Raw genomic sequence first — 26,835 nt, 5'->3', positions numbered from 1 at the left:
CACGGTGCCCGGGTATACCTGAACACAAAACATCCATACACACAAAATAAAAACAAAAGTTGCCCTTAAAAATACAGCTTTCCACATTGGAGAAGATGTGTTTGAAAAGGATAAAATGCAAGTAACAAGGGGGTCCTGAGGCTGGTCAGCCTACCCAAGGGACAAGGGGGTCCTAAGGCTGGTCAACCTATCCAAGGGACAAGGGGGTCCTGAGGCTGGTCAGCCTATCCGAGGGACAGGGTGGTCCTGAGGCTGGTCAGCCTATCCAAGGGACAGGGTGGTCCTGAGGCTGGTCAGGCTATCCGAGGGACAAGGGGGTCCTAAGGCTGGTCAGCCATGCTCTTGCTTTGCATTCCAATCCATTCCATCTGCTGAACTTTCTTATGATCTGTTTACAATGCTAAACCTCGCGGAGCTCGGGAATGGTGTGCAGGCTCGACAGAGTTTCACCTGAGAGTCACGGGATCTCTGCATACTGTTCCCTCCAACAATGGTCAGTTCATTTTAAAATGGGAAATACAGTCATACGATTAAAACTCCAAGAAGTACAGAAAATTCTAGAGGAAAGTCTCTCATCTCCCAGACTCTCAGATAGAGATTTCTATTGGCCGCTTCAGAGGCGATCACAGAGGTAGACGCCACGGCCACAGATTGACTTTAAGGCACAGGAAAGTCCCAAATCTTGCACGAACTATATTCTTACAGGAGGTTTATCTTGTGGAATGCATGGAACCAATCTGGAATGAATACCCTAGCAAACAGGTTGCCGCTGTGACCAGACCTTAAATTCGAATGTTTATAGTAAAACACCAATGACAGATCATTTCATTAGCAGACAAATCAGGCGTCCTCATTACTGATCTGTGGCTGTAAAGACACCATGGCCAAGGCAACTTATGAAAGAAAGAATTCATTGGGGTTTCCGGTTTCAGAGGGGGTCCATGAGCATCATGACAGGGAGCCTGGCAGCATGCAGGCAACCAGGGCTCTGGGGCAGTAGCTGATAGTCAACACCTCAATGCATAAGTACAGGGCAGAGAGAGAGACAGACAGAGAGAGACAGACTGACAGACAGAGCAAGCTGGGAATGGTGTGACCTGAACCAGGTGGCTCCCTAATGGGGAGAGCCAGGGATAAGAAGAGAAAGAGGACGGAAAGCTGGGACCAGGAAGCCTCGCATAAGCTGATGGCTTACGACAAGCTTATTAAGAAATACAGCACCTTATATACTGCTTTTAGGGGGGAGAGGGGACACAGTCAGCAGAAAACTGTCATATAATGGGACACAGTCAGCAGCAGGAAGCTCGTCAAACAATGTTGCATTAAAGGAACACAAGATATCTCAAGTGCATCACGAGCACACATCAGCCACTGCACTGATAACTCCTGTCTCTCTCAGGGGAAAAGGCAAGTTCCCAGGAACTGAAACATTAACTACTTCAAAGCCCGGGGCCCCACCCTTCCAAGTCTATCCTACCTCCCCCAACCCCCACCCCAGGGCAAGGACACAGAACTAAGTGCCTTCTGTCCTTTCATGGGGCCTCTGAGAAAGCCCCGGGTCCACTTGGCTCTCAACAATGGCAGGGCTTTTGGAAACCTCAAAGCCCCACCCCCAGAGACACACCTCCTTCAACAAGACACACCTCCTAATCTTCCCAAACAGTTCCACCAACTGGGGACCAAACACTGAAATATATGAGCCTATGAGGGACATTCCCATTCAAACACCATACTGAGTAACCGTTAATATCCTTTATATAGGAGAAGACCTAAAAATTGGCAGATTTTTAGACCAGATAGGCAACTTTATGAACACAGACTCTCAAGGGTGAAAAAAGATTCATGTACCTAATAAAAGACAGAAAGATGTTCAATAAGCAAAATAAAGTTTTTTTTCTCACTTCACAGTGCAAAGAATTAAACAACTGATGTGAGACTTCTGGGAAAGATGGTGGATTAGAAGCCTCACCAGGAACTCGGTAAAAGATACCAGTGACGAGAATACAAAATAAACTGTTATTCTGCAAGAAACAAGGTCTGTATGTAAACTGTTCCCTACAAGAAAATGGGCAGCAGGCTGAGCTGTCCAGCCCAGCTGCAAGCTCTCTCTCTCTCTCTCTCTCTCTCTCTCTCTCTCTCTCTCTCTCTCTCTCTCTCTCACACACACACACACACACACACACACACACATGTGCACCTATGCATGCATGCACATACCATAAAAAATAATAAACCACACTAGAATAATAACTAAGCAAGAGAGGAAAAGGGGAAAACCAAACACTATAAAACCAATCGAATGGCAGGAATCAACACACACCTTTCAATAATGACTCTGAATGTTAATGATCCCAACTTCCCCAACCAAAAGACACACATGAATAGAGCACAAAGCAGGAACCATCTATTTCCTGCTTCCCAGACGCACCTCACCACAACAGACAGACTGACATCACTGCAGGGTGAAAGGAAGGAAAGAGAATTCCAAGGAGATGGACATAACCAATGTGCAGTTGTCTGCTCTAGTACCTGAGAAAACAGACTTCCAGCCAACTAGTGAGAGAGATGAAGAAGCCCACTGCGTACTGACTAGAGGGACACTCCGTCAAGAGGACACTGGGGTTCTAAACGCTGTCCCAAACACAGGTGCATCCCATTACATACAACAAGAACAACGTATGTAAAGTCTGGATGGACCCCCGAAACAATGGGAGTGACGACTTCAATATTCCACTCTCCAACTGACAGGTCATCCCAACCAAAAATACACAGAGAAGTACCCAAATTAAATGACGTAATGGATTAAATGAATGTAACAGACATCGAGAGACAGTCCATCCATCCCAGCATTGCGGATCACACATGCTTTCAGCTGCCCAGGCAACTTTTTCTCAACTGTATCATACATTAGGACACAAACAAAGCCTGAAAAGGAAATAATTCCTCACCGTCCATCTAATCACAAAGGAGTAGGATTGTGATTTATCAACAGCAAGGGAACCCCAGAACACACACAGACTAGGGGAGTTTAAAGAAAACACTACTGACAATAAATGGTCCTTGAACACATCAAGAAGGAAACTAGAAATGGGATCAAATGCAAACAGCAACACAGCACGCCAGCCCTGTGGACATAAATGAAGGCAATCCTAAGACAGAAGTTCACAGCTCTAAGTGCTTACGTTAAGAAAGCACCCCATACAACACTCAACTCCAAATGAATCAACAACATCATTGTAAGACCAGTCCTCTGAAACTGACAGACAGGACATGGAAATTTCTTGAACGCACTTGAATTCATAGGCAAAGGAAAAGACTTTCTGAACAGGACCCCGGAAGTACAGGCATTAAGACCAGCAAGTGGCAGAGTAGACCCCAAGAAACTTCAAAGGTTCTGTATCGCAACGGACACCATCATTGGACAGAAAAGGCAGCCTGCAGAACAGGAAAAAACCCTTATCAGCTCTACATCCGACAGAGGGTCGGTATCGAGAATATATAAAGTACTCAAAAAACTAAAAAGAACAAATAACCAGATCAAAATGGGGCACAGAACTAAACAACTGATATGATACAAACGGCTGAGAAATGTATTTGTATGTTCAATATCCTTAGCACCGGGGAAATGTACAGCAAAACTACGTTAAGATTTCACCTTACCCCAGTCAAAATGGCTAAGATTTAAAAATGACAGCAAATAGTGGCATGAATGTGGAAAAAGGGGAACCCCTATTTACTGCTGGTGGAAATGCAAACTAATGCAGACACTATGAAAAACAGTTTGCAAGTTCCTCAAAAGGCTAGAAATAGATCTATCACACATATCACATGATCCAGCTCTGTAACAGGGCAACAATGACCTTACAGATACCACACAGACTAACAAAATAATGAGATTTTATGCAGCTGTAAAGAGAAATGAAATTTGCAGATGAATGGATAGAACTGGAAATATTCTGAGAGGTGACTCTGACCCCAAGACAAGTGTTTCCTCTTCTGATATGTGCATCACAGCTTCAAGTTTTTAGATCTGTTTGTGAACCAGATGTCTAAAGAGACCCAAAGTGAGAAAGGGGCCATGGCAGGAAGTGAAGGTGCCTTAGGTGGGGAGGGAGAAGATGCGTGATGTGAAAGAGCGGACCAGGTTTAAACTGGAATGGAGGAAGGAGGGTGGGAGGGCGGGAGGGAGAACTGACCAAAACCAAAGGTTTCTGAAGAAGCCACAGGGAGGCCTGCTCTAGAAACTAACTTTAAAAAAAGGCCTGGCATTCGCAAAAACGTTGTCCTAAAGACATCTCACAGACTATTATTAGTGATGTGTAAAATGTTACCACACTACGGAAAAGGTAAACTGGCAGTTCCTATCAAAATTTAAATATGCATGTGCAAAAGTAAAAAATTAAGGAAATAAATGTACATGTCCCTTAATTAAAAAAAAAAAAACTCTTATAGCAAACTACCCTACAGAAGAACCAAAGAAGTAGAGAGATCAAATGATCAAATGTAGATACTTTTAGTAGTAGTTAAATAAGTGAACTATAGACCAGGAGAGCTTCACACAGACCTGAGGATCTCTGTGCTGTGCCACTGACTAGCCACATTTCAGAACTCAAAAAAGCTCCTAAAAGAGAAACTTGAGAGCAAATAACATCTAATCACTCAAGGCACATACTTAACATGTCATTTTAGAGTTCCATTTTAAGATTTTTAACCCTGTTATACAATTTAATCAGGAACGTCAGTAATAATATCAATTAAAGGAAAATTTAGCATAAAAACATTAAGCAAAGGGGCACTTACATTAATAAAAGCTATAACCTACCATTAAAATATAATTGCCAAGAAATTGACACTAACGTGGCATTCTTAGAACAAAAGAAATTTACATGAGAAATGAAAACAGGATGAAACTAAGGACCTAACTATTTCTCTAAAACTTTAGCACATTAAGAATTTGAAAGACCTGAGCGCACAGTTTCAAACACTACACGTTGTAAGATTATATTCTTTGCAAATACATTCTGAATATGCATCTAGAAGTGATACATACTCAGCTCATTAACCACGGCTGTTGCATTCCAAAGAAATACTTAAAGAAGTATCTCAACATCCCAATCCAGCAGAACTTATCACACACTCTCTCTCTCACACACACACACACACACACACACACACACACACACACACACACAAACATCGCCATCTCTTTTGCTAAGTCTTGAGAAAAGAGAGGGGCATGGTTTGTTGATTATGGTTTTGAACCTGGACAGCCAGCACCTCTTTCTGTCACAGCGATAATCATTTCAGAGGGGACAAGCCCCTGATCACCCACTCACACGGAAGCACTGGTTGTGAGCCATACGCTGGCAAATCCTGGGCTCACGGTGGACTCAAGGAACACGGGCAGGGCAAGCACCATGACATTATTGACCCAGAGGCACAGACACACACAAATGCAGGAACTCGAGCTTCCGTCCCAAGAACTGGGGAAATCACCTAAGTTCCCCAGTAAGAGCAACCTGGCTAACAAATGATAGCACATTCACAGGGCAAAGAAACATGTACAGAGTATTCCAACATGGAAGACATCAGAGGACTCCTGGGAAGAAACAGAGGTGGCACAATTAGAACTGTCCCCAAGCTTCATCCGGTGGCTTTGGATTTTCTAAAAATGCTCCGATACAAACTCTTTCCCCCCCAGAGGGAAGAAGCCAGCCACCAACTTTGCATAACGATTTCTAAAGTGGTTTTTGTTTGTACATAGAAAATGTAGGTTACCTTTCCAACATCACATTTTGTGCCTTCATTCACCATCCCTGGATCAGGGACATCCGAACCAAGTTGGAAGTCCACGCCCCAGCATTTGGTGCCTCGACTCGGTGTCTGAATGATCGCCGGCACGATCCCGAACACTGGCATCTCCTGCACGTTCTCACACTGAAGCTTCCCACACAGAGCGTTCCTGTCGAGCAAGAGAAATAATGGAAACATGAAATGACTAGCAGTTATAGTTACAACTTAGTATATATAATATCTTAGATAGAACATATTAAGTATTAGATTCAGGTTCTTTAGGATAGGACACCTTTGAATGATCTTTATAACATGCTGTTTACCTATGCTCTATACTTCTCTGGATTTTAGTATGTGTTTCTTGCTTGATATTGTTTGCATTGGTTGTAGTTACATCTTATCTAGGTCATTATCTCTCATTATTTCTGGACAATATTTGATAACCATTCCTTTGTATATAGTCTTGTATTAGTTTAGAACCTTCTTATTTAGACAAAAAGGGGGAGATGTAGTGGGTAGCCATTCCAGCTTGGTTCTGGAAGTTCCAACCCCCATTGAGACTCTGGCAACTGTCACGCCTACGAGGCGGGGCGAGGGGAGGCGCCTGGGGACCCGAGAGCTGGATGGGCCAGAGCTCTCTCTGGGCGATCTCTCGGTGCCGGAACGCTGACCAGTGGAGACTGACTGTGCAGAGCTCCGGAGAACACCGCTGGACTGCATTACACCTTCCCCAGACCCTGCGACCTACCCATTACTTAATTTGTGAGTTACGCCATTAAATAAATATCCTTTTAACTACATGGAGTGGCCAAAATAATTTCTCCAATAATCCAGTGGACACCCAAGAGAAGTTTTTATATTTATATGTAGTCCTGTTTGCTGTTTCTTGGCTGAAGGAGATCTCTACAGAAAGTCGACCCGGGTCTCCTGAGGCAGCAGGGAAGAGGTGAGCTAACCGCGGCTAAAATGCCGCCACCGGGTAGAGCAGCCAACCGTGTCCAGGTGTGTCCTCTGCCCACTCCTGCCCCTCTTCACTGCCGGCCTATGGCTCAGCAGAGTCTAACTTATCAAGTTGTGGACAAATATGGTGTTTTATAAATAGGACTGTATAGGAAATAAGACATAAATGCCAAATAAGTAAACAAATACCAAATAAACAAAAGCCTTAAGGGAATACAGTCTACGTATTCAAAGAGAAAGCATGTGACTTATGGTTGAGAATGTACACATGTGCACATACACACGTGTGCAGGCACACACAGGAAGGAAAACTCAGGGACATCTCTGGATGAGAGGATGGCAGGAGAGATGATGCGCAGGACAAACGTTATGACCGATAGATCGGCTAGCACCACACCCCCAGTGCACGTGATCTCACAGCAACGCTCGGGAAGAGGTGCCTCCGCTATCCGCGTCTCACCGGAGAGAGAAGAGGGGCGAAGGTGAAGGATTCTGCCCAAAGTGAGAGCCTTGAAGTGGTCCCACCAGAATTCAAATTTACAGACTCGAACTCCAAAGGCACATTTTTTTTTTTTTTTTTGGTGGGGGAGCGTTTCTGGACAGCCCCAACTGTCCTGGAGCTCGCTTTGTAGACTAGGCTGGCCTCGAACTCACAGAGATTCTGGGATTAAAGGCGTGCGCCACCACTGCCGGGCTCTAACGCACACTCTTAACCCTTGCACTAGCCTTGCAGTACTGTCAAAGCTCTCCAATAAGCTTCTCAGGATGTTAAGTTAGATAAACGTGGTCTCAACATCTTCAACAAGATACTCACGAGGCTGTGAACCAAGGAAGGCTAAAAACAAGGGCGTGTGTCGGCGACGATGGTATATGCCTACAACGTCGTAAGTCTGAGGCCAGCCTAGGCTGTAAAGCACGGCCCTTTACAAAAATACAAACGAAAAAGGAGTATGTATGCTCAGTCTACCAAACTTCCTTCCAGTCTGTACTAATCCCCTCACCCTAGGTTTCATGTCAGCTCATTCCATCCTTCGTACTAATTCTCAGCCCATTAGTCTGTCTCTCATACCACCATGCTTTCACTCATTCACTCAACAAGCACTCAATGGCCACCACATTCCAGGTATCGTGCTAACCACGGAGGGGAAATGTGTCACCAAGCCTAGTCTAGTAAGGAGAGGTGACAGCAGAGATAAAAAAAAAAAAAGTAACATTATGGCAAAGGCTATAGAAGAATGTTCCAGAAGTAGTGGTGAAATGTGAAGATGATAAAAAGAGTGATTCATTGAGACTTCATCCTGAGATGTGTCTGTGCCCACTAACAAAGGAAAACATGTAACCCAGAAGTTAACAGAACTGAAAAGGAAGCAGATGTCCCTGCACTCTCTCAGTGAAGAAGCAAGTACATTCCACAGCCCCAGCCAGGGTCATGGAAACATTTGATTAAGACAATTAACCAGCAACAAACACCACCAACACATACAACAACTGCGGGAGACACCCGATGAAACAAAACAGTCCCCCCAACAAACCACATGCGAGGTCATGGCGCACCACACAGCAGGAGCTGGGTGTGCAGAACATGCTCTTTTTAAAATTATCGTAGAATTCACCTATTTGTTATGTGTGCATGTATGGGGTATGAGCATGCACATGTGGTGTGGACACTGTGTGTGGACATGTGGAGGCCAGAGATCTACAATGGATGTCTTGAACTGCTCCGCCCCCCCCCTTTTTTTTTTGAGAGAAGGTCTCTCACTAAATCTGGAGCCCACTGGTTGGCCACTCGAGCTGGTCAGTGAGCCCTAGGGACCCTCCCATCTGTGCCCCCAGCTCTGGGATTATTTGTAGGCACTGCTGAGCCTGGTTTCTATGTAAGCGCTGGGGATCTGAACTCAGGTCTTCATGCTCACACACAAGCACTTTATAGACAGAGCCATCTCCCCAGCCCCCAGGGTCTCCTCAATGAGATTTAACTAAAAAGTGAATTTGGAAGTTAAACAATAACTCATGAGTCGATGAAAAAAATCATGGTATAGACTAGAAATTGTTATTGTGGTGGTCTGAATAAGGATGGCCTCCATAGGCTCATATACTTGAATGCTTACGCACCAGGGAATGGTACTATTTGAAAGGATTAGGAGGTGTGGCCTTGTTAGAGGAAGTATGTCATCGGGGGGTGGGCTTTCAGGTTCCAGTGCTCAAGCCAGGCCCAGGGTCTCTCTCTTGTCCTGCAGATCAGGCTGTGGCTCTAAGCCATTGCTCCAGCACCATGCCTGCCTGCCTGCCTGCCTGCCTGCCTGCTGCCATGTTCCCACTGTGATGGTCACGGACTCACCCTCTGAAACTGTAAACCCCGTTAACTCTTTCTTTTATAAGCCGCCTTGGTTCTGCACACCAGCGGACCAGTTACTAAGCCAGTCGGGGTGACCGCACACTCCTGCAGAGTTAAGGAGCAAGAAGAGCACACGGGCCGCAGTAGTCATGCTGCTGCTGCCGCTACTGAGCCAACGCCGCTTTCCACAAGCTGCTGGGCTCAACCAGTGGCAGCACACAGTACTGCAGTCATCCTCACCGAGTGAAATGCCAGTGGGGGCATGCCCAGGGTGCAAACACAAAGCAGGAGGAAACGCATTGGAATGACGTGTTCCCGTTTATGATGCTAATTTTATAAGCAAACATTAGTTATAAAAATAAAGCGCTTTACATGTATTCTGTGCATGTATTCCCTTGCCCGTCCCGGCCCCTTCACAGGTCTGTTACAGTGCCTGTGTGTAGGCCAGAGGACAACTTGTTAGAATCAGTTCTCTCCACCTACGGTACAGGTTCAGGAGACGGAACTCAGATTATCAGGCTTGGTGATAAGCACTTTAACCTGCTAAGCTGTCTCTCCAGCCTACAAAAATAACAAGAAAGTTCGATTGCATCACTTTAAATGCACGTAAGGCTGAAAAGGAGCTAATGAAAGACCCGGTGGATACTGCACGTGTCTTGTATGCAGGATTGAGTAAGGAAGTATTTTCCTGCAGGAAGGAGGGGGTGGTTTCAGTCAGGAATCTCACTGTAGATTATGGATAAACAAAAGACGGTTCTAAAGCCACTGGATTGACACTGGGCACGCAGAGGGATGGATGACTTCACCGGGTTTACTCCCCACATGTCTCTCTGACGCCCTGCTGGACATGTTACATGTGAGAAGTTAAGCATTTGAAGCGGGAGAAAGGCAGCGGTCACAGGAGCGGGTACAAAGGACTCCAGAGATGGCTGGTCCCTTCTTCACAGTCCTCTACACCCTTGCCTCCACTTACCCAGTGGCACACTTCTTGTACTCACTGCCGGAGAAACCACAGTTGCCAAATCTGTCACCTTTAGAATTCACTTCAATGAAGCAATCTTTGGGGGCAGCCTTGGCTTCTGCAATATTCAACATTTAAAAAGGAAAAGAGTTACGGTAACTTCACTTAGAAACACAAGTAGTCCCTATGACTCTTCACACATATGTAGGGACTACTTGCATGCACACTTTTAAAAGTTTCAGCCTTTTGTTCTACACTTCATACATAACAAAAACAGGTAAAATCAAGGCTTAGCTTGTACATAAAAGTCTGGACTCAAGTACTCAAATTCTAAAACAAATACCATTAAATTATTATTACAATTAAGACCCATGCACGGTGTGAAAGGTAGTATTGTCGACCTGATTGGACTGAGAAAGACATAGATTATAAAGCCTGCCTGACTGTATCTGAGCTGTGTCCAGAGCTCTGATCTTCTGGACTCATCAATACATTGATAGGGTCATAATACGATAAGATTATTGGGAAATAGGGAAAAGTAAGGGGCAGGATCTAGTTGGAGGGCAGGTCACTGGTGGGGGGGGAGGGAGTACGTGCCCTTGAAGCTATATCTTGCCATGGCCCCTCTCCTGAATTCCTCTCTTCCTATCTCTATCCACCACGAGGTAGAGAAACTTCTCTGCCACACAGTTCCATCACCATGATGATCTTCAGATGTCCATGGGGCCAAACAAACACAGAATGACCCTCTCAGAAATCAGGAGCCAAAATGTATCTTCCTTAAATTCTTCTTGTGGGTAACTGGTCATAGCTATGCAACAGGAACCAGTTCACGCAGTAAGACACAGTTTGAAGCGAACCCACTCTCTGTTCTCACATACCCACCACTGCTCCAGCTACATCAGGTACTGCCAGATGTTTATTTTTTAACTGTACATGGATGCTTACATTAGATAGAGAGAGATCTACACCATATGACAAAGGTTTGACTCACTCTCATTTTCTTATGTCCTTCTCCTTCCTAAATAAGCTCCCCTTTCATCTCGCACATGCCTGGTGCAAGGCTAAGTCAGTTTAAAGAAGACAGAGTGGGTGAAAGGAGGTAGAGCCCCAGAGGAAGGGGGCAAGGAAGAGAAGAAACAGCCAGAAGGCTGCCCAGGAGAAAAGTCCCACAGTGTCTCCATCCAAGTCCTCAGAGGACAGGGAAAGTTACAGCTTTTCCGGGTGAGATACAAGGAGGGACTGAGTCAAACCTGCTGCTCCTGGTGACTGGAGGGGAGAGTGATGGGAGACAGAATTCTGGGAAGGAAGGCTCCCTGTACAAACCGTCGGTGTCAAGAATCAGCCCCTGCGATCTGGGGAATCTACGTGGAAAAGCAACATTCCTCCCCAGGGGACTCAGTCACGCTCAGCTGATGAAAAAATACAAGGGTGCAGCACAGTGCAGCCCAGGGATGGGACCTCACCTCAGTAGCACCACGGATCATCAAAATGAAGCCGACTGAAGGCACCACAACCCTGTCCCAGCCCCTGTGACCACATGGGTAATTCTACCAAGGGCTGGCACAGGAAGAGAAAAAAACAAAACATTTCACAGACGGCCCAAGGGAAGCTTCACCCAAGTGAACAGCTGCGACCCTGGAGACGCCTCCTGGGACGTCCCTAAGGTACACGCTGCTGTTCCCCTTGCTTGGAAGGAGAAATGGAGGAATGCATGACTGTGACCAGCTGAGGTGCTCGGGCCAAAACAAGCAATCGCAAGGCAGCCTCGCTCTGTGACCTGGAGGCAGCCTCTTTCCCCAGCCCCTCCAGCCATCGCCCAGACACACCGAGTCTCTGATAGGGCGCTATTTCCGGGAGGATGAGCCGGCACCTGGGTACCAGGTAGTCACACTATTCCGTCTCTGTTACCAAAGGGACTGCACTCTGTGCTCCCCGCACATACACATCACTTACTTTCCCCGGTTAATGGTGGCTGGGCGTAGGGCCGGGAGCACATTAGCCAAATGCTCCCACCACTGGGCTATACCCCAGAACTCCTTTCCCGTTCGAGACGGGGCTCACTAAGTTGCACAGGCTGGCCTTGAACTTGCTCTGTAGCCCAGGCAGGTCTTAAACTCACAATCTTCCTACCTCCGCCTTCTCAGTGGCTGGGATCACAGGCCTGTCCATATCAGTAAGTGTAATATTTTCTTTGCACTAGAGCAGCTTATATTAGAGCAGTGGAAATTCATCTTAGAGACTCAGTTACAGTGCAAGTGAGAGGGACTGGAACAACACTTCTTCAAAGGGCTATATATGCCCTGAATCAGGTCTAATAAATGATACCAATGACCACAACTCAGCATACAGGTATTAAGGGGTGGAAATGGGGAGTGGCCCACACTTATTATGCCCCTGGTGACTCACTAGCAAAAATATGCTTCCTGTTCCCATGACTTCATGCTCTGATAGCTTAGAGGTCTGAGTGTCCAAAGAAGAAATTCTTCCACTAGATGCCACCACAGTGATTCCACTGGAGTGGAACTTACACCACACAACTCAGTTATGCTGGGCTCTTCCTACGTCTGAACTAAGAGAGAAAGGCTTTGCAAGTGGCTAGATGGCAGATCCATATCCCTACATGGGAGCAAGAAGAGCAGGTCTGGAACACTTCTTAGTGTTTACTGCAGCCTGTCACAGCCAAATCCAGCAAAGCTACAGGGCCCAGGCCCTTCGGGAATGAATGTTTGGGTCACTCCACCAGTGGGAGCTATAACCCACGAAGGCACTTACTGGCGGCAAAGGGAATACAGAATGGGCAGTGTAACCGCGTAATGTAGACTGGAGAGCCGGACGTGCGAGATGTGACCACAGAGCACTACAACCCTGAGAACTGCCACTGTCATCAATCTCTTGTTTCATCATGAGGAGAGCTGTGATGAAATGCTCTCATTTCCTTCCCTCTCTCATCCTCTCGTCATGCGCTGTAATATACACTTGACAGTGGACTTGGAAGAGCAATTCTGGATGAGGCTAACACGTCACCGAGTAGAACACAGCAGGCCGTACTCGTGGACAGGTTTCCAACAATCCATTCCACATTTGAAAAGAACAAACTACTGACCAGGAAGAGGGGAATTTTTCCCAATAGACACCAGGCTGAGACACCAGCGATGTTCCTACCATTGGAACTGAGCTGGAACACCAGCTCCTTCTGGGTCCTGAGCGGAGTAACTCCATCAGCTCTACTGATAGCAGAACTACATGAGTCAGTTCATCCTCTGTGTGTGTGTGTGTGTGTGTGTGTGTGTGTGTGTGTGAATCCCATTAGCTCTGTTTCTCTAGAGAGCCTGAACAACACAAAAAAAAAAAAAGCCAAAACTGAAGACAAACAACAACATCCTGTTTTAGATTTCTTTAAACAGATTGAAATCAGTAAACAGTTGATGCCTGTGACCACTTCAAGACAATATCAGAATAGTGGTTAACTATTCAACTGACGGAGAGTATTTGGCAAACTCACTCAAAGGAGAGAGAGATCCAGAGGCAGGGAGGCAGACAAGGAGGCACAGAGGAAGAGAGGGAGAGAGAATGAGAATGATTAGTTCTAGAGAAAGAGAAGAGCAGAAAACCAATTGTACTTTACAGTTCAGATAAGAACAGCATTAATAAGGCTGCTACACAATACATCAATACTCATCTGAAAACTACATTTTTCTACAATGAAGAAGAAAGAATAGAAAACGATCATGCGTATGGATATGAATTGTCAAGGGCTGAAAGAAGACAAAGAATGAAAATTCTCATCTTCCATAAAAACAAAGAAGCAGGGGCTGGAGAGATGGCTCAGTGGTTAGGTACACTTATTATTCTTGCAGAGGACCTGGGTTTGGTTCCCAGTACCCACATGGTAGTTCACGACCATCCATATCTCCATTTCCAAGAGATCTAATGCCTTCTTCTGACTTCTACAGGCACCAGGCATGTACCTGGCACACATACATACTTGCAGGCAAAACTCATAAAAATAAAGTCATTCTAAAGAATAGAAAGAGCAGCATTACAGAGAGGTTCTCTAAGGACCTGGAGGTGCTGGGCATGACACACACAGAGCACTTGGAAAGCTGAGACAGCTAAAGGACTGTGGGTCCAAGGCCAGCCTGACCTACACAGCAAGACCCTGCCTCAAATATAAATGAATAAATATGCATATAAATACTTAGAATGAGTAACAAAAAAATCAGCTACATAAAAGTAATAGTTATTATCTCAAAGGATGGGAGTATTGGGCAGAAACTGACTTTAATTTTCATAGTAAAATTATATAATAATCTCACTTTTTAATCTACAGAATACGTTTCATAAAGATGAAAACTTTAAACAAACAATAAAAACCCCACTAAAAACATATACTACATACCTATCAACATAAAAATTGAAAACAAGAAAGGAACCCACATGAAGCAGTTCACATCTATAACCCTAGTGCTCCTGTGGGGAAGTGGGAGGTGAAGACAGAGGAATCCCAAAAAGCTCAAGGGCCAACTGGTCTGCCTCCACACTCATACACACACACACACACACACACACACACACACACACACACACACACACACTCATACACACACTCACACACACATACTCACACACACACTCACACACACACGCTCACCCATACACAAAGACACACTTAATACACACAGGGATGAGAAACTAAATCAGGGTCTACTTAACTAACAGAATACTCTAATATGTTGTGATATATATGCATCAATACAGACAGAATACTCTAATATGTTGTGATATATTAGATATACAGATGGATCACGAGGACATTTTAAGTGGTGAATGCAAACATCAGACCCATAGAGCCTCTATTATTAAAACTAGAAAACTGGAGGCTGAAGCCACAGCAAAGCAATGATGTGCTTGCCTAGCGTGTGTGAGGTTCTAGGTACAGTGCTCATTACCCACCCTCCCAAATATCCTGCGTGTGTGTGTGTGTGTGTGTGTGTGTGTGTGCCTATAAATAGATACCGTGTGTTATACGAAGTGGAAAGAGGGAGAGGAGCACACAGCATCAATTGATTCAATAAACACGTGACATTCCTAAGCTTGACTACAACTGGACGAACAAGGATGAGGACCCAAGAATCTCCACAGTGAAAAACCTAAAGCAAACAGATGATGACATCAACCGATCAACTGAAGGTATCTTACTTGAACCAAAGATGACCTGACACTGTGCATCGTAGTACTGGCACATGCCATTGTAGCAGTAGGCTTTGCTATTCTGGCAAGGGTATCCGTTCTGAATGAAGACATCCGGCGGACAGAACTGGGAGGAGCCATTGCAGTACTCAGGGACATCACACTCACTGGTTTTCCCTCTGCACATGGAGCCGCCTGGAAGGAACTAAGGGAAGGAGATTCCAATTAAATAGGAATATCAGGATAATCTCTGCAAATTCATCAAAGTTAAAACCACGGTGCATGTATAAAGGTTCCAACAACAAAGATTACGTCACCCAACACAAAAGTGAACAAACCCCATAACAGGCAATTCATAAATATTATAAAATGAAAAAACCCTCACAGGTATTCAAAAGAAATGCAAATTAAATGAAATCACAAGGAACGCGGCAGAAGCACTGTACTAACTAGGACAATGACAGAGTCAAGGGCAGCCTGAAGCGACCGATTGACTGCTCAACCCATCAGGGCTGGGGAGATGAGGTAGCCGTAAAGCGCTTCCTGGTGAGGAAGCATGGCTGGGTGAGGGAGGCACGGACAGGAAACCACCTCAGCTCAATCCTCCAGTCAATCCTGGAAGAGCTCCACGTCCCCCGCTGGGATCATGGGATCGCGTGGCATGCTACCAGTCGTCTGGTTTGGGGTTTGGTTTCTAAAAGGGTTCTGGGGATCAAATTCAGATCCTCTTTATCAGTTAACTCCCCAACCCTTAGTTTTCTACAATCCATACTTCGGTACTTTTGAATTTTCTCTACCAAATATAGGTTACTTTAGAGAGAAAATAAAAGATGGGGACGTAACTTATCAGTAGGGTGTTTACCCAGCAAACACAATGCCTTATGTTGAATCCACAGTACCCAAAACACACAAGTCAACTCAATAGGCCCCTTACAGAAAAATAAAATGCCCAGAAGTGGGATGGAATACAAAATGATCATATCATTAAGAACGGTAGATAGCGATCTCGAAAGCCGCCTTTCCACAGATCAACTCCCTTCTCTGATTTGTTCCTGACAGGGGGAATTCCTTGCCTGGCAATCTTTACAACAGTCGCCATATGAACATTCAGCAAATGACTTGAGCTTACAAGTGCGTCCTTCACAGCACGGGTCCGACTCACATTCCTGCGAACAGAAAACGGTCCCCAGTAAATAACGAGTCCTTGGTAGCGGTGGCCATCAGTGACGTTCTTTTCCTGTCCTGTGATGTCATTCTACCCCGGCCAGAGCCGATTCTCTCCCGCTAGCTCTGTGCTTGGAGACACATCAGCCTCTTCAGCTGCAAGTATTTAATTGTCAACGTATTTCAAGACAGCTGGTAATTCCAGAAGAAAATACCAAACACGGAGGGACTTAAAGAATGGAAATTTATTTTCTCACAGTTCTGAAAAGCAAGAAGGCTCTCACGGAGAGTTTCAGGGGACCCTCTCTTGATGCCTGGCACACACAACGTGGCCCATCTTCAGTGCTCGCACTGGAGAGAAAGCTAGGGAAATGGCTGCTGCTTCTGCTAAAGACACTGATCCTAATGAATCAGGGCTCCGCCCTCCAGTGTTAGTCTTAATTACTTCCTCAGAGACCCCATTGCCAAATGCGGCTTCTCTGGAGGTTATGCTTTGACGTGAATTCTGAAGACCACAGAGAAGTAACTACCCAGGGATGCCTTTCTCTTCCTGCTCTGGGTCCCACTGCTCATGGGACGGTTCTTTTCTCTGGGTAGGCACACTATTCCTTTATTCCTTTTCTTGGGGGGTAGGAGGTGAAGATTGGCCTCGGTGCCCTGGACATGCTAAGCACACATGCCATTATAAAGAGCAGCATTTTCTCAGCTTCTGTCACCATGCTTTGGGCCACCACGGTTACATTTCACCTCCAACCTCCCACCCACAGACACCCGTGTGAATATAGAAATCTTAACCCCAATAAATACGCTATACCCTTGTAAGCTTGCACCGAGTGGGGAGACTGGCAGAGGAGAACATGGAGCTCTATATACTGTTCCGCAACCTCTTATCTGCCAACAATTATTTCACAATAAAGTCCTAAAATTAACTTTCCCTTTTAACTAACATATAGTAATTTTACATATCCATGAGACAGTGTAAATTCATATAATCAATGTACACTGATTAAGTCAGGGTCATTATCATTTTTATCACATAACAAAAATGAAAACAAATGAGCTACAATCTACACTTTCAAAGACACAAATAAATAAAACAGAGAAGAAAATAAGTCAAGATAGATCATGGACCTAAATATAAAGCCCAAAACTATAAAACTCCTAGGAAAAAATCTGTACCAAGGGGGAGCACCCAGAACATCGGCCATAAAAGCACAGAGTGACAGTGGCTTTCATCACAATCAAAGCTCTGTGCTCTAAGACACCACACTGTTAAGAGGGCATTTACATTTGCAGCTACTTAAGCTGACGGGGTCTCTTTCCCCATGGGGGCCCGGTGTGCAATGGTAGCCAACAGCAGCGTCCTTGGTAGTGTTTGCAGTCTGTAGCCTATATGGGCTGCCCCCAGGGACCTTGGAGACGATTTTCTAGCAGCCATTCAAGTCTCTGATCTCAATGTTGTGTCCCCAATCTAGGCTCCAGACAGGTGGGCATGGTGCCTTTGGGAAGCCCCAGGGCACAGCGGCCAGGGTTCACAGTGGCCAGGTCGTCATGTCCATCTGCACCAAGCTGCAGAATAAGGAACATGTACTGAGGCTCCTTTGTAGAGCTAAGTTCAAGTTCCCTGGCCACAAGAAGACTCACATCTCAAAGAAATAGGGCTTCACCACGTTTAATGCAGGTGAGTTTGAAGGCACGGTTGCTCATTCCTGATGGCTGTGGGGTCAAATATATCCCCAATCACAGTCCAGAGCCTGGACAAGTGGCAAATCCTGCATTCCTGAAGCTTCTACACCACAGTGCCTGCCTGTACACTACCAAATCATGTTCGGTAGTAAATCTCACACCCAGCCAATAAATGAATAAATAAATAAATAAATAAATAAATAAATAAATAAATAAATAAATAAATAAATAAATAAATAAATAAACAAACAAACAAGCAGGACGTTTACCAATCACGTATCTAATAAAAGACACATGTCCAAGATAAACAAAACAGAACGCCATAGCAAATAAGACAACTTTTCAAATGAAGGTCAAGAGTTGAACATACACCACAAGATTCACAGAGGGCAAATGAGTACATGGGAGCCTACTCGACAGATGTAGAGACCGGGGGTGCACAGCAAAACCTAAGGAAATGGGGGTGGGTTACCTGGGAGCATGGAGGAGGGCCATACAGAAGGAGAGGGAGGGAGGCGGGGCTACAGAACACTAAGGCTGCTGGGAAAAGGCACAGGGAATAGATTGCCATAGGTTTATCTAAAAGCTATATATACATAATATTTGTGTGTGTGCATATATAGATTTATAGCCTTTTTTTTTTTTTCGAGACAGGGTTTTTCTGTATAGTTTGGTGTCTGCCTGGAACTCACTCTGTAGACCAGGCTGGCCTTGAACTCACAGAGATCCGCCTACCTCTGCCTCCCGAGTGCTGGGATTAAAGGCATGTGCCACTACTGCCGCCTTTAGATTTATAGCTTAAAGGAAGTGACAACTCTCAGGTGATAATATCCCCTCAAGAGCCATAAATGGGGGCTGGAGAGATGGCTCAGAGGTTAAGAGCACTGACTGCCCTTCCAGAGGTCCTGAGTTCAATTCCCAGCAACCACATGGTGGCTCACAACCATCTGTAACAAGATCTGGTGCCCTCTTCTGGCCTGCAGTCATACCTGCTGTATACATAATAAATAAATAAATAAATCTTTAAAAAAAAGAACTCATCACTCAGATAGTTAATGACTACCACACAACAAGTCTTGAGTGACTTGATTTAAAAAGAAAGAGAGAGAGAGAGAGAGAGAGAGAGCCATAAACGACCTAAGAGAGCCCCAGTTCCAGGCATGAGAAATCTCTCGAGTGGTTGGTCAGGAGACTCCAAAGGGCTGAACAGAAGTCATGGAATGCCTCAATCACATAGACTAGAAAACAGTTCTCTCTTAGGATACGGGAAGGCTTTCCAGACCAAGATTGGTTGGGCAAGGAAAACGGCTGTGAATAACAGAGTAGTCTTCACATCTGAACAAGCATGTTCTGGATCCAATGGCAGCCCAAGGGGCAGTCCAAGGGGAAGGGGACTGTGCCCAGCGTGCAGTGACAATGATGGTGGACAGAGCTAAGGGCCCTGGAGTCAGGTCCACGGTAAAGGACCATTAAAGAAGGATACTGGTGCTCGGAGGGGGAAGGATTTTGATGCTAAGGATGCGGAAGGATGAAACAGCTGAAATTCACTCAGTAACTGAGTCCGGCTGAACAAATACTGCTTGAATGGCATGACCAAAATGGTGAACACTTCAAGAACTAACCAGGTACAGATAGTGCCAGTAACAAATAATCCAATAGTTACAATAAAAAATACCAGGCAGATAGGTACCATTTGAAAAGCACGGTACCACGGTGCTTGCCTGAAGTCACGGCATCGTGGGGTAGAGCCCCAGGAGCTGACCGGTCCCAGAGACGTAGCCACGCTAGTCAACAGTGGTAATCCTCACTTTACCACTACAGCCCACAGTCACTCCTCGGCCCGAGGCGCCCAGCAAACCTCACGGTAATCTCACACAGCAAAGCCGAAGACTCAACTGACCTTGGGTGTGCCACAGTCACACTCTTCCCCGGGGTCCACCAGCTTGTTACCACAGAAGGGCGCGCTGTAAGCTTCGTCAGGCTTCGGGACGTTGAGAAGGCAGCTCCCTCCCTTATTCAAAGTTAACTTCTCAAAGTCCTCCGCACTGCAGCTGCTGAAGTTTCTGGAACCTCTACAATACACATCAAGAAAAAGGTCTCACACCATTGCCATTGCTTATCTTCAAAGGCCTTGGTCATATCTTTAAGCAGTAAGAAGTAAATACTGTAAAAAAGCAGAGACTAAACAGAGGTAGACAAACAGGAGACCATCTACCCCTAATAAATAAAGGAATGACTTCAGTTACTATATAGGTCACCACTAAAGTTACACTACGCTGAACTCCGCGAAAACATCTTCCAAATATGCCGCTTGTTAATACATTGAAACAAAAATCAGAATTATTTCAATCTACAGAGACCTTAAAAATTTACCTAGTCTCATTCAGAATTGAACTTTATTTTTCTAAAATGCTACATTTCAAATCCTGGAAGCTACCCGTGTGCTTCCCAATCCTGTTACCTGAGGTATGGCTCGCTTATCTTCCCCTCCCCAACTCACACTCTGGGAGCCATGAGAAAAAAAACACAAATGGGCAGCTCCAGCCCAGACCCTCCACTGTCCCTGTGGTAGTGTGAATGGAAATGCTGTCCCCCATAGCCTCAGGTTGGGACATTTGTCTCAGTCTCTCTCTGTGTCTGTCTGTCTGTCTGTCTGTCTCTTTCTGTATGTGTCCCTCTCTCTCCCTTTCTATCTCTATCTGGGTTTCTCTCTGTGTGTCTGTCTGTCTGTCTCTCTCTCTCTCTGACTCATCGCAGTAGATCAGGATGTAAGCTCTCAGCTAACTGCTCCAGCGCCATGTCTACCTGCCCGCTTGCCTATGCTGGCTTGCTTGCTGACATGATAGCGATGGACCCTAGCCCTCTGAAACTGTAAGCCTCAAATGAACCCTTTCTTATGTAAGCTGCCTTGGTCATGGTGTTTCATCACAGGGACAAAGAAGTAATAACCTAGAGGTAGCTTGCACCGCACAGAGTCAGCTGCTCTAACAACAAATCTTCTATCTTTTAGACTGTAATAACTGCGAATAATGACTATTAACTCTGAAGGTTAGATGGGCTATGCACACGAGAATTACACAGCTTCAACTTTGACATGCTGGATCTGGCTTTTTTTTTTTTTCCTTTTCTTGGTTACTGGCTTACCTAACTGTGGCCATACAGGTGACTAAAAAAATTATCTCTTACATTTTAAGAAACTGGAGCTTTTGTTGGACCTCACAGAGTCAATATCACCTGGAGTCACCTAAAACTGCTGTCCAACTGTGTGTGTGTCTCTCTCTCTGTCCCTTTCTGTCTCCAAAGCACGCCTGTTTAACCTGCCTAGAAGAGAACAATGTAACAACCAGCTTTGCTTGCCTTGGATTTTCCATGGAATCAACTTTTACAACCTATAATCTTGAATTACGTACTCTTCCATGTGCTATGACCATCATTGGCTGGAAACAGCAAACAGGGCTGAAAGCAACCTGACAAGTGAATATCCACCATAAACACTGCATGGAACATACAGATACTGCTTGGTAAACAGCGATGTTTGTAATACTATTTGTTATCTGGGTCAGTTGGGCAGTCGTCATGAGCGACTTAATCCCCTGTAAAACTGTTACAAATTTCTATATATGTGTATTCCTTCCCCATGAGATGCTTTCTGTGCTGTTCAGTAAATAGAGCAAAGCCCTTTTTCAGGGACACACTCACTCAGATAGACACACAGGGTCAGGGACAGATTCACAAGACAGCATTCAGGCAGACACAGATTTAGATTCACATGACAGACAGACAGACAGACAGGGACGACAGAAGACACAGTAAAGTAGAGAATTCAAATCTGAGCTCACTCTGGGTAAAATGACATCACGGAAAAGTGTTCTGACTTCTTTTCTTACTATGACACTGACACAATACTGGAGACTTTCAATTTATTATTAATGCATTCAAACCAACCACATTCTGTTGCCCTGTGTGAGACTGTGTGCAGGGACACATGAGGAACATCCGAGAAAAATGCAACATCTGAGAACATCTGAGGAATCTTTAGTCATTTAATCCACACAGCCAATAATAACTACATGTTACCAGGAGTCCTGCTGATTGTTTTTACTTTTGAAAATTAATTGGAAATATACTTATATGCCACAAATCATCGACAAACCCTTATTTTGTTAAAATTTTATCTGCGATAGTTGTCTATCTACCTACCTACCAATCTCTCTATCTGGTAACCTACACTTTGGTTATACCATTGCTAAGGCCAATATCAAGGTATGCTCCCCTGGTATTTTCTTCTATGGCTATATGTCTTATACACCTAGGTCTTTTATCTGTTTTGACATCATTCATACAAAAGGTAAGGATCTAATTTTATTCTTTGGTATGTAGAAAAAGCTCTTTCACAGAAAATATTTGCAAATCATATATCTGAAAAGGGGTTAATACTTAAAACTCAATAGTAGAAAAACATCTCCACTTAAAAATAAGAAAATGGTCTTGGATACACATTTTCAGATGAAGACAATAAATGCCCAAGAGCTACATGAAGAGGTGTTCGGCATCACTAATCACCAAGGAAATGCAAACCAAAACCACAAAGCCTCCCTTATGTCTGTTAGGGTGGCTGTTATAAAGCCCGAAAAGAGCAGTCCAGGCAAGGCTGTGAAAAAAAGGAAAACCAGCAGAAACCAGCAGGCTGTTCCTAAGGAAATTAACAAGAGATGCCAAATGGCCTAGAAATCTGTCCTGTGCTACAAACCCAGGAGAAATGAGCTCTCCATCATACAGACACCTGTGTTCTCTTGTTCAGCATTAGTCACTGAAGCCAAGACCTGGAAACAACCTAAGTGTTCACCAGTGGGCAAACAGATAAATACACTATAGTACTTATGCATATATCCCATTACACATGTGTGCATGTATACTGTTATGTGTGTTTGTGCATGTATACACATGTATGTGCATATATAACGTTACTCAGACTCAGAAAAGGAGACCCACACTATTGGTCACAATAGGAATGAACCTAGAGGATTCTGTGCTAAGCAAAATAAGCCAGACACAAAAAAGAAAAGAATCACATGATCTCAATCATATGTGAAATTGTAAAAAAAAAAAAAAAAAAAAAAAAAAAAAAATGAAGAAACAGTAAAAAATAAAACAGCTGGATGGGAGCAAATGGGGAGACGGGGTGAAAGGACACATGTCAGCAATATGCAGGACTGGAAAGTGCAGAACCAGGTGTAATGTGAGCGCAGGCATTACTACTACACAACTGTGGGAATTTGCTCCAGTAGTAGGCTTTAGGTGCTTCTGCCACAAAAGGAACTCTGGGTAGCTACGTAGGACAGTGGGTGGGTATGTTAATCTGCCTGACAACAGTGACCACCTCACCACCTGTGTATAGTGTGTGCCATCCCAGCACCCAGGAAATTGATCAAGAAGATAGAGAATTTGAAGCAAGCCTGGGCTGCCAAGTAAGACTAACTCAAAAACAAAAAATATAGATTTTACTTGTTTTTTTTTTTTTTCTCTAAATACAGAGTCTTACTGTTGTAGCCCTGGTTGGCCTCAAACTCACAGAGATCCACCTGCCTCTGCCTCCTGAGTGATAGAATTAAAGCCATATACCAACCACACCCAACCATGTTACAGATTTTAAATATAAACAGTAAAAGCAACATATATGTCTATAGCATAAGGCATATAACATGCATGTGTGCGCAGTGAAATATACAATGTTCATAACATACATGTGTCATTTATAATATACACATATACACCATATAGTGTATACAATGTGTGCACATACCATGTATCATCTGTACACTATGCACACATATCTGTAACTGATGATACATAGTGTATGCATGATAGGCATGTATATTCTCACATATATAATTAACCCTTGGCCATCTGCACAAGCACCAGCAGAAGTGGGGTCTGCAGAAGCAGCCCTGTCTGCAACCGGGGCTTCTGGAAATACAAAGAACTCTAATCCACAGGTCCTTTTATGACTCTTTTGCCCCAAATTGCCTGTCAGCACTTTTGTTTGCTAGCAAGGAAGCAATGAGCCTGCTCCTGTGCCTAGAACATTCCAATGCCGATCACTATTAGACAGAGTCTGGATGTAAGACACTGAAAGGCTTTAGCAGAATGGCAGAAAAAACAAAAGGAGAAAAACTACAATCAATTGTGATAATAGCAACCCATTTTGCATTTTTTTTCTCACTACTCTTGAGGCTATTATGGGGACCCCTTGGTGTCATACCAAACATCTGTGCATCCAACAAAGACGGGTTGGACATCTGCCTGGATGAGGTTCTCTTCTCAGTTCAAGGAATAAAATCATGAACAGGGCAGAAACTCAACTGTGAGCATGGCAGAAACCTTTTCTGTGAAGGCCACACTCTAATGAGTGTGCAGACTGCGCCTTGGTGGGTAATTTACTTGGGATGATAAAAGGTGGTAGTCATACTATGGAAAAAGGGAGGCAATGAATTGTGGGTAGGCTGGAGTGCTTACAGTTTCAAAAGGACAGCCAGTCCAAGCACTTCCTACCGCATGATACTTCAGTCAAAATTGGAAATCTGGGAAATGAACATCACAGAGAGAAAGAAACCTGAACAGAAACCCTAAGGCAGAGGCTGTAGCGTGTTCCAGAAATGATGAGGAGGCAAGTGGCCCTGAGAGGGAATCAGTAAATAAGAGAAGGATCAAGGGAGTCTGAGCAAAGGCAGAAGACCACAGGCAAACATGGCTTCCTGTGGTTCGTGAAATGTGGTCACTGTGAGTGGGCTTGAGACCGATCAAAAAAGACACACTTTGACTCCTGCTGGAGGATCACCGCTGACTGGAAGAGGGCCCTCCCAGAACCCCCTCCACAGACGATGATGAATCAGAACAACATCCTTGGAGTCAGGAAAAGAGGTCGATTATTTCAAGGAACAGCACGCAAGAAGGCGAGACGTCGAGGCTGGGTGACAGGAAGGTTAGCTAGCAGTGGCGGACGCGGGAAGTCTGTGGGCAGATCAGAGGCAATGGGGATAAGCCGGTGTGAAATGATGGACATCAAGTCACACGGGTTTGTAATAGTTTACTTCCTCTCACTGATTGTGCCTTCCACGGAGCTCATGTGATAATGTTGTCTGTAAGAAGGTCCTCATCGGACAGCCACAGCAGATGTGCCAGCGGATGTTTATCCTACACGCCGGTCCCTAATTACAACCTACACAAAGCCTCCTCCCTTGACAAAGGCTATTTGAAGAGCCTCGTATTCAGCAACTGAGCCCCACTTTCTCATAAACTATGTTTGAAAATGTGAGCCTAGAGCAAGGTACCAAAAAAAAAAAAAATCAGTTTCAACCACAATGAAGTTACTATAGTACTGAAAATTTTAACAAAATCATAAGCATGTGAGGCTATTTATAGCAGATAGGAGCTGGGATTTTAGAAACATGACCTAACACTGGCCTCAGCAAATGCCATAAAAAGACTATTAGGCAACAGAAAAGATAACGTGCTGTGGGGTGGTCTTTCTGTAAGCTGTGAATATGTGTTGCTATGATTGGTTAATAAAGAAGCTGCTCTGTCCTATGGCAAGTCAGGTTATAGCTAGGTGGGAAATCCAAGAGAGAGACAGGAGAGACGTCAGCCCACCACCCAAAGATCAACATCCAGCAGACTGGTAATGCCACAGCCATGTGGCAAAACATAGATTAATAGAAATGGGTTAATTTAAGATGATAGAGCTAGCTAGCAAGAAACTTGAGCCATTGGCCATACGGTTTGTAATTAATATAAGCCTCTGAGTGATTATTTTATAAGCAGCTGTGGGACCGTGGGGCTGGATGGGACCAGAAAAACTTCTGGCTACAATAACCCTCTGCCCATCACCACAGGATGGCACATAGCAGAGAGGATGACATCCTATCCTCTGCCTGTTACTCTAGATGATACAAGAATTATGACTTAAAACATCACCCTCACTTTTCACTAAATGAGTTCTGAAAAATTCAAAATGAAATTGGCCATGAAGGAAATGCCAGGATACGACCAGAAATATCATGTCATAACTCATCACTTGCATCGCTACTCTATTTCTGTGAGTGACCCAGAAGTAACCCAGAATATGTCACCATCAACCATCCCAGTCTCAATGGTCTGTGTCTGAAGGACCCAGGGAGGAGACTACATGTGCATGCGGAGGAAAAGCACCGATTATGGGGGGCGGGAGGGGCAGACTGGACAAAACCACCTCTCTTCCTTTCACTTCTTGTTTTGAAACAGGTCTCGCTATGTCTCTCTGGCTGGCTTCAAACTGGCCACTCCTACCTCAGTCTCTTAAGTACCAGCCTTTGAGATGCACACCCCACACCTCACCTCCGCCATTTTGTGAGAAGAGCAAGTACAGGAAATATACATCACACCTTCTGGAAACCAACAGCAGCAGAACTTAGGAGTAATTACCACAGATCATTAAAACCTTAAGATGCTGGGTTTGAAGGCTCAGCAGTGAAACACTTTTCCTGCTTACTGTGGCAGGTGTCTCTGTGGGGAATCAGGCAGGCACCATGGGAATTCACGCCCCTCACAGCCTCCTTCCACAGCACCGAGTCAAGCCTGGCAGTGTACCAAGGAAGGACCTGGGAATCACACCGCTCAGCCCAGCACAATTGCTTCAGGAACTCACTCCAAGGGCAACTGGTCCAAATCTGACCCTACAGGCCTGACTGATGGGATATTTTTAAAT

The 26,835-nt window shown here is 44.7% G+C and overlaps 1 protein-coding gene and 1 non-coding gene across 10 annotated transcripts in view; one reads left to right on the top strand and one right to left on the bottom strand.

Annotated features, from left to right (window-relative positions):
• The window catches only part of Adam9 (ADAM metallopeptidase domain 9), a 79,953-nt gene that overhangs the window by 17,207 nt on the left and 35,911 nt on the right, over nucleotides 1-26,835 (bottom strand). For all 9 annotated transcript variants that reach the window (XM_006982959.4, XM_006982958.4, XM_076553799.1 and 6 more), the window contains exons 12-16: nucleotides 19,993-20,164; nucleotides 16,316-16,408; nucleotides 15,252-15,447; nucleotides 10,062-10,167; nucleotides 5,779-5,962 (exon numbers count right to left, since the gene is read on the bottom strand). In XM_006982959.4, the coding sequence (XP_006983021.1) occupies nucleotides 5,779-5,962; nucleotides 10,062-10,167; nucleotides 15,252-15,447; nucleotides 16,316-16,408; nucleotides 19,993-20,164 (751 nt within the window). The remainder of the gene's footprint in view (nucleotides 1-5,778; nucleotides 5,963-10,061; nucleotides 10,168-15,251; nucleotides 15,448-16,315; nucleotides 16,409-19,992; nucleotides 20,165-26,835) is intronic.
• Nucleotides 17,697-17,831, top strand: LOC121823618 (small nucleolar RNA SNORA70). The gene has a single exon (XR_006065129.1). It is a non-coding gene; the product is annotated as a small nucleolar RNA SNORA70 (small nucleolar RNA).

This window comes from Peromyscus maniculatus, chromosome 17 (genome assembly GCF_049852395.1).
Source record: "Peromyscus maniculatus bairdii isolate BWxNUB_F1_BW_parent chromosome 17, HU_Pman_BW_mat_3.1, whole genome shotgun sequence".
Classification (NCBI taxonomy): Eukaryota; Metazoa; Chordata; class Mammalia; order Rodentia; family Cricetidae; genus Peromyscus; species Peromyscus maniculatus.
The sequence above is the reverse complement of the archived record's forward strand: the minus strand, read 5'-3'. Positions and strand labels throughout refer to the sequence as shown.